General features: G+C 54.7%; 1 protein-coding gene across 1 annotated transcript; it reads left to right on the top strand.

Moving 5' to 3' along the window:
• The first annotated feature begins 3,178 nt into the window (after positions 1–3,178).
• On the top strand, positions 3,179–7,093 carry ENTPD8 (ectonucleoside triphosphate diphosphohydrolase 8). Its single transcript, XM_006900669.1, has 9 exons — positions 3,179–3,304; positions 3,436–3,553; positions 4,828–4,978; positions 5,101–5,260; positions 5,532–5,762; positions 5,827–6,090; positions 6,189–6,299; positions 6,676–6,810; positions 6,893–7,093. The coding sequence occupies exons 1-9, from the start codon at positions 3,179–3,181 to the stop codon at positions 7,091–7,093; spliced, it is 1,497 nt and encodes a 498-aa protein (XP_006900731.1).
• The last annotated feature ends 953 nt before the right edge of the window (positions 7,094–8,046 follow it).

Genomic DNA, 8,046 nt, shown 5'->3' with positions numbered 1-8,046 from the left:
CTACTTCCTTAAATAGTTCTGGGTCAACCAATTGTTTTTAGTACAGAGACTATAGAGTATTCCTTCCATCTTCTCTATGTTTCATTCAAGTACATTATGCTTTATACATTTGTATGCATTCATAGGCAGGCTTCAGAGGTGCTGTACATAGGGCTGCTATGGGTTGCAGGGGACTTGACGGCATGTAGCTACATTTATCAGTGTCTTTAATCGCTCCATCTGATCAAGGCCCTGCCACCCCTTGCCTGTTCCTTTGCCATCCCTGTCCACAGTCTCTGAACTCTTCCTTCGATTCTGCCCCTTCTCCCTTCACTGCCCCCTTTTGAACAGTTTATACATATCCTGTTGCTGTTTTCCATCTTCTTTGGCGCTTCCTGCATCATTTAAAATGTTGCCCATAGGCTGCTTTAGTTTCAAACCCAACTTGAGTTTGTGTGCAGTTACTTCACTTTGAGCAATGCTGAGCATATGCTTCCCTTTACATCTTCTAACTCTAGCTCTTTGCACATTTAATGTGAATGTTTTGCTTTGTTTTCTTGAGCTGCCCTTTGCAATCTTCTGTCCATCTCCTCCTTCAGCATTTGGTCCATTTAATTTGGCTTCTCTCTGTTCTAGTACAAGTTTCAGAGTCTCTTCAGACATTCCTATTGGTCTTTTCTTTCATTCTTATCTTTTGGAAGATTACCTGGCTAACTGACTGGAAGGGATCCAAATTTGTTCCTATTCCCTAAAAAGGAGATCCAAGAGAATGTAGATTTATCAAACAATATCATTCATATAACATGCAAGTAACAATCTTGCTGAAGATTATTTTTAAATGGCTAGAACAGTACATTGATAGGGAACAACCAGAAATTCAAGCTGGATTCAGAAGAGGCAGTGGCACAGAGATATCACTGCTGATGTTGGGTGGATTTTAGGTGACTGTGGAGAACACTAGAAAGATGTTTACTTGTAATGTATTATCTATGCTAAGGCATTTGACTGTGAATCATAACAAATTATGGATAACATTGAAGAGAAAGTTAATCCCAGAACACCTAACTGTGCTTGTCCTAAGCCTATATATATAGACCAAAAAGCTGTTGCCCAAACAGAACAAGGGAACACTGCATAGTTTAAAATCAGGAAAGGTATGTGTCAGGCCTATATCCTTTTTCCATATCTATTCAATCCATATACTGAGCAAATCATTTGAGAAGCTGGACTATATATGAAGAACAATGTGACATCAGAATTGAAGGAAGACTCACCAACAACCTATGTTATGCAGATAACACAAACTTGCTTTCAGAGAGAGAAAAGGACTTGAAGCACTTGCTGCAGAAGATCAAAGATACAGCCTTCAATCTAGACTGTATCTCATCATCAAGTTAAACAAAAAGCCACACCAGCAGGCAATATCATGATACTGCTGTTGGACGTCTTTGAGTCGGAACTGACTCATAACTGACCCTCCAGCGGGTTTTCAGAGGCAGTAAATCGTGTGGGAGGAGATTGCCCATCCTTCTTCCATGGAGAAGCTGATAGATTCGAATCCTATGCCTTGGGAATTGCAACGCAACTTCTTACCACTAGGTGACCAGAGATCCCTAACATCATGATGTTGTTATGTGCTGTCGAGTCGCTTGCGACTCATAGCGACCCTATGTACAACAGCCCTAAACTCTGCTCTGACCTGTGCCAATCGCACTGTCTCCGATAAACCCATCCTGATTACCCCAGTCACTGAATCAATCCTCCTGCACTGTCCCTCCACCCTCCCAAGCATGATGTCCCTCTCCAAGGACCTGTCCCTCCTTGCAACATGTCCAAAGTATGTCAGACGAAGCCTCAGAATCCTTGCCTCCAAGAAGCCGCCTGGTTTAACCCTCTCCAGGATGAATCTGTTTGTTTTCCTAGCAGTCCATCAGGATGGATGGTGAAAGATTGAGATTGTTCACAGCTTCAGTTTGCTTGGCTCCACAGTCAACACTCTCGGCACCAGCAGCCAGGATATTAGAAGACGTATTGCCATGGGAAAGTCTGCTGTTAGGGACCTCTCCAAAGTTCTGAAGAGCAGTGGTGTCTCTCTGGAAACTAAGGTGCATCTGATACAAGCCATGGTCTTTGCAATCACTTGTTATGCATCAGACAGTTGGACAGTGACTAAGGAGGATAGAAGGAGAATTGATGCCTTTGAGCTGTGGTGCTGGAGAAGAGTACTGAGAATACCATGGACTGCTAGGAACATCATGATAGGTGGAAAAAAGAATGAAGTTGTCCAAGATCCCATTTTACTTGAACCCTCAATCAACATTCATGATAGCAGCAGTGAAGAAATAAAGAGAGATGTAATATTTGGGAAATTTCTGTCAAAAACATCTTTGTACTACTAAGAAGCAAGGATATCAGTTTAAAGACAAAGGTGTTTCTGAGCCAGCCATGGTATTTTCAATGACGCTCTGTTTATCTTACAGTTGGACAATAAAAAAGGATGACGGAAGAAGAGTCGTGGTATTGGAGAAGTTGTTGTTATTGTTGCTACCCATCACTGAGTCAGAACTGACAGACAGCTGACCCTCCAGTGGGTTTTCAGAGGCAGTTAATCACATAGGAGGAGATTATCTATCCTTCTCTCGCTGAGCAAGCAGCTCATGGACTCAAACCGCGTGCCTTCAGGATTGCAGTGCATTTACTTGCCACTAGGCCACAAGAGCCCCCATGGACCATCAAAGGAACAGACAAATGTGTCTTGGAGGAAGTACAAGTAGGGTGCTCCATAGAGGCCAGGACTGGGGAACGCCACGTCACAAACTAGGAGCATGTTGTCAGGAGGGAGCAGTCCTTGGAAAAAGGACATCATGTTGGGAATGGCAGGGGGTCAGAGAAAGAGAGGAAGACCCACAACAAGATGGACTGACACAGTGAGCGTGACAAGGGGCATGGCCCGTGGGAGATGGCCAGAATGGAGAGCACAGGCTCAGGTGTGTGACTGTAGGGTCGCTATGAGTCCTGTCGGCCACACTAGCAGCATCGCACCTGCCCTGTCCTCTAGCTATGCTTCTCTCAAGCCCACTTCCATTGCTTGGAGCGCATGGAGCCCCTGCCTCCCGAGAGCCAGTGGTGAGGAGGGCGGGCCTGCGGGTGGCAGGCAGTGCCCTCTGCTGTCCTTTGCAGGTGCCAGCCCCATCCCACCATGGGGATGTCTTGGAAGGAGGGGGTCCTCACCGGCTTACTGGCTGTTGCTGCCGCCTCAGGCCTTACTACACTGGTGCTTGTCTTGGTGGAGTCCACCAGCATCCTTCTGCCTGCAGACACTAAGGTGCTGGACAGTCTGGAGCAGGGTGGGGGGAGGGGTGCTGGCAGAGTGAAAGCCACCAGCAGATAGCAGGGTGCACTGGCTGGTTGGGGTGGGGGCAGGGAGACCGTGACCGTGACTTCTATCACCTCCAGTTTGGAATCGTATTTGATGCCGGCTCCTCCCACACGTCCCTCTTTGTGTACAAGTGGCCTGCCGATAAGGAGAACAACACAGGTGTGGTCAGCCAGGCGCTGGTCTGCCAGGTGGAAGGTCAGTGGTCAAGGGTGCCTGTGGTTGGTGCTGAGGGACTTCCTGGGGAGATATGGGGCCAGGTGTGGAGCTGAGTCCTCTGTTCCTGACAAGCGCAGCAAGCACAGGGCTCAGAGGGGATGAGACCACTTCAGGCCCACGTTCACAAGCTGGGGTGGGGTGGGGGGCACAGCCTATGTGCTACGCCTTCTGGCCAGCCTGCCACTGTGCCCATCAGCCAGCCTCTCGCTCCACACCCGAGGCTCCTCATTGTAACCCACCGGTGCTTCCCTCCACGGCCCTGAGTGAGCACGGAGGGGGGCTGCAGAGACTGGGGCAACAAAGGAGCTAGGGATGTCACTACAGATAGAGAGGCAGGCCCAGGGACCTGTGGTTCAGCCAAACCAGGCAGTAAAATGAGCATGGCAATCCCGGCTCTCAGCGCGGCCCGATTTCTCAGTGCATGTGGGGTTTTCACACGATAGCACGCTCTGTTAGGTGGCACAGCAGGATTAAAAGTGAGAAGAACTGTGAGTGACCAAGATGGAACGTGGAGACACAAGATGAGCATTGTTGTGTGTACCGCAGAGCAGTTGACCCAGAGCTGACTCTCTGGTGGATCTTCAGAGGTAGTAAACCCCAGCGAGGAGATGGTCCATCCTTCTCCATGGAGCAGTTGGTGGCCTTGAACTGTGTGCCTTCAGGATTGCAGTGCAGCTTCTAGCCACTAGGCCAGTGGAGCAGGTCTGGAGGGGAAATGTGGTGCTGATAGACTCACAGGAAGCGTAAGTGCCACCGACCTCTGTCTGCGGGAAGAGCAGCCTGTGTGTATCCTTAGTGCACAGTCTCAAGGCAGGTGGGGAGGTGAGCCAGGCCTGCAAAGCATCCTGGCACCCACCCACCTTGGCCTCTTCTGGGGCCTGCTGCCCTGCAGTCTCACCTCTCTTTTCTGGGGCACATTAACCACTAGACAAGGAAGCCAGGTTTACCCGAGCTGTCCTACCTGTAGTGGAGTTTTACATGATTGGCCCAACTTTCCGTGTGACACTGACCGTGTACTACACATTAGGAGGTACAAGCGTGCTTTCGCTTACCTGTCTGCTCTGAAGGGCACCTGTACTAAGACACACACACACACACACACACACACACACACACACACACACACACACACACACACACCGCCCCAGGCCAATCCAGGATGTTCTCATCTGAGTGAGACCTTCAGCTCGCCACACCTGCTGGCCCTTTCCCATTGGGTCTGCACACACAGCTTGGCACTATTCCCATCTCAGGCCCTGGGATCTCCTCCTACGCATCTAACCCTGCTGAAGCGGGCGAGAGCCTGCGAGGCTGCCTCAAGGAAGCTCTGGCTCTGATCCCTGCAGCCCAGCACCAAGAGACACCCATGTTCCTGGGGGCCACGGCCGGCATGAGGCTGCTGCGGTGAGGCGGCAGGTTACGGGTGTCCTAGAACCTGCAGGGCCTGAGGGCAGGGGCAAGGTCCTGAGTGGAGCGGGGCAGACGGGGTCTCCTGCTGCAGCCAGCCTGACCTCCCCTCCACCCAGCTGGAAGAACAACTCTCAGGCAGAGAGCATCTTCACGGAGGTCGCCAGGGTCCTGACCCAATCTCCCGTGGATTTTCGGGGTGCTGGGCTCCTGACAGGCATGGAGGAAGGTGTCTCCAGTTGGATCACCGTCAACTACGTGCTGCGGAATCTGCTTACGGTGTGTCCTGCAGTCAGGGAGGTGGTGGGCAGCCTGGTGGTGCACTGGGGCAGGATGGGGTGGGACGAGGAGCAGAGGTCTATGGACTGGGGTCCCAGGGCCGGGTAGGGGTCCTAAATCAGGATTAGCACCCAGCGCAGGGTTAGGGGCTAGGGATGGGGCAGTAATGGGGGACAGGCCTGGTTTCCCAAGGGCCTGCAGGTTCTGAGGCCAGGCTGAGTGCTGGTCGGACCTGGGGTACACTGGCTGAGTGAGCCCTGTCTGTGGTCAGTACACCTTCTCTGGAGAATGGGTCCGCCCCCCCGAAGCTACGCTGGTGGGCGCCCTGGACATGGGGGGGGCGTCCACGCAGATCGCCTTCGTGCCGGAGGGCCCCATCCTGAACGCCAGCGCGCAGGCCCCCCTCCTCCTCTACGGTGCCAACTACAGCGTCTACACGCACAGCTACTTGTGCTTCGGGCGCGACCAGATGCTGAGCCGGCTGCTGGCCGGGCTGGTGCAGGTGAGGCCCAGGCTGGCCGGGCGGGGTCCAGGGCCGGCGGGGCGCTCACAGCCTCTCCCCGCAGGCAAGCCCCTCGGGCCCAGTCCGCCACCCGTGCTACCACAGCGGCTACCGCGCCACGCTGCCCCTGGCGCCCGTCTTCCAGTCGCCTTGCGTCCCTGCCTCTGCACCACCAGGCGCCAGCGCGAACCTCACGGTCGAGGGTGCGGGGAACCCGGGGGCCTGTGTCTCCGCCCTCAGGGACCTGTTCAACTTCGCGAGCTGTGGGGGCCGAGAAGACTGCGCCTTTGACGGGGTTTACCAGCCCCCTGTGCAGGGCAGGTTCTACGTGAGCGCACCCTGCCCTCCGCCTCTCCCGTGGGTGGGACCTGGGGCGCTGCCTGGGGTGCTCGCAGCAGGGCGCCCACGCTATGCTCCCACCCTCAGGCCTTCTCCAACTTCTACCACACCTTCCGCTTTCTGAATGTCAGCGACGGGAAGCCCCTGGACGCCGTCAATGCCAGCGTCTGGGAGTTCTGCAGGCGCCCCTGGGAGCTGGTGCGTGGCCCGGCCAGAGTCCCTGGGCTTGAGCTGTGGGCTGGCCGCACCTGGGTCCAGCCCCTCCAGTGGGGCCAGCAGGATTGGGGAGTCCAGGGGATGCAACACCGTCACTGCCACTCTTTTCAGGGGGTGTCACAGTCTGCTGGACCGTGAAGGGAGCCCTGGAAAAAATCTTCTTGGACTCTCTGAGGGTTCCCAAAGGGACACGTAGGAGAAATTTCACGGACTGCCAGAGCCCTGACCTCTCCCATGTCCAGTCTCTGCCTGGTGGGCGTGGGGTGGGATACTGCTCACTGGGACCGGGCAGTGGGTCCTAGGCTGGCTGCCAGGAATGGGTGGTGCTCCACTCTTAACGCCTCTGCTGTGGACCCAGGTGCAGGCCAGCTACCCAGAACATGCCCGCTGGCTGCGTGACTACTGTGCCTCTGGCCTCTACATCCTCACACTCCTTCTGGAGGGCTATGGCTTCACAGAGGCCACCTGGTCCAACATCGAGTTCCGCAGACAGGTAACCAGGGTCCTGACGATATGGCTGCGCCAATGGGGCCTGAAGTGGCATCTTGTAACCCTGACCTCATTCTTGTCCACAGGCCAGTGGGACCGACATCGGCTGGACACTGGGCTACATGCTGAACCTGACCAACATGATCCCAGCCACGGCACCCACTCTGCAACAGGCCGAGAGCTATGGTGTCTGGGTGGCTAGCGTCATTTTTATGGCACTGACCCTGGTGGCCATTCTCGGGGCTGCATCGGTCCAGCTCTTCTGGCCCCAGGACTCAGACTCCTGATGCTGCAGGGAGATTCTGCTTACAGCCCAGCCCCCACTGTCCTTCTAGGAACTCTGGGCGCAATCTGAGGCAGCTCCCTGCAAGTCCCCCTAGCAGTCAGCCTGGGACTGGCAATGCTGGTGCACACATGTCGTGCTACAGTGGATGATGGGGCCAGCCCAGCCTGTGCACACCCAAGTCTGTGCACATGTATGTTCTTGTCCCCGGATTGTGTGCACACATGTTCCTGTCCTCTGGCACTGTGCACATGGATGTGCCCAGCCCTGGTACGGTGCACACATGTGCTCTTGTCCATGATTTGTGTGCACGCTTGCATGTTCCCAGCCACATGGAAGTTCCAGGCACCACTCCAGACATGAGGACACAGCAGTGACCAGCAGTCAGGGCAGCTGGGATCTGGCCTGGGGTCACAGACTGCTTAGATCTCCTCCAATAAACCCAGAGTCATAGTGTCGTGGAGCCATGTGCCCAGGTGTGAGTGGACAGAGACCACGGTGTCGCCCACCAGTGCTGTTGTTGAGACAGACTTTCCTGTCAGGAGGTGTGGGCAGAAGAGGACTTTGGCCAGCCCTGGGAGCAGGCTGTACCCAAAACTTCAGTGTCAGGGCTTGGATGATGGCCAGGCCTGGTATTCACCAGCAGCTGTGCAGTGCAGGAGGAAAGCAGGGGGTCTTTAGGGGGTGACCTGGGTCTACCCAGAGGAGGGTACGGGAAAGCAGCAGGATAGTGGGGCCAGAGGGAGGTTGTGGGGGCCTTGGTCTGCCCTGCCCTGACTGGCTGTGTTGAGGGAGTGGGCAGCTGTGGATGCAGGAGAGAGACCACTGGAGACCCTCAGCTGCTGCCCAGGCCCCTAAGCCCCTCTCTGTTCCTGAGGTCACTCTGGCTGTGGAGGCTGTGTCAGTGGGACATCGGGTGTGAGGAGGGGCTAAAGCCTGAGATGGTGAGTGGCTGCT

The sequence above is a fragment of the Elephantulus edwardii genome, unplaced genomic scaffold, assembly GCF_000299155.1.
Source record: "Elephantulus edwardii isolate Elephantulus edwardi_28Jun2011 unplaced genomic scaffold, EleEdw1.0 scaffold00289, whole genome shotgun sequence".
In the NCBI taxonomy this organism is placed as follows: Eukaryota; Metazoa; Chordata; class Mammalia; order Macroscelidea; family Macroscelididae; genus Elephantulus; species Elephantulus edwardii.
This window is presented reverse-complemented; position numbering and strand designations above follow the sequence as displayed.

What these genes read in the sequence shown, in the direction of transcription:
- ENTPD8 (XM_006900669.1), top strand. Translation starts at nt 3,179, where the DNA reads ATGGGGATGTCTTGGAAGGAGGGGGTCCTCACCGGCTTACTGGCTGTT. An exon ending in TTCTGCCTGCAGACACTAAG is followed by an intron (nt 3,305 to 3,435) that starts GTGCTGGACAGT and finishes TATCACCTCCAG; the next exon opens with TTTGGAATCGTATTTGATGC. An exon ending in TGCTGCGGAATCTGCTTACG is followed by an intron (nt 5,261 to 5,531) that starts GTGTGTCCTGCA and finishes GTCTGTGGTCAG; the next exon opens with TACACCTTCTCTGGAGAATG.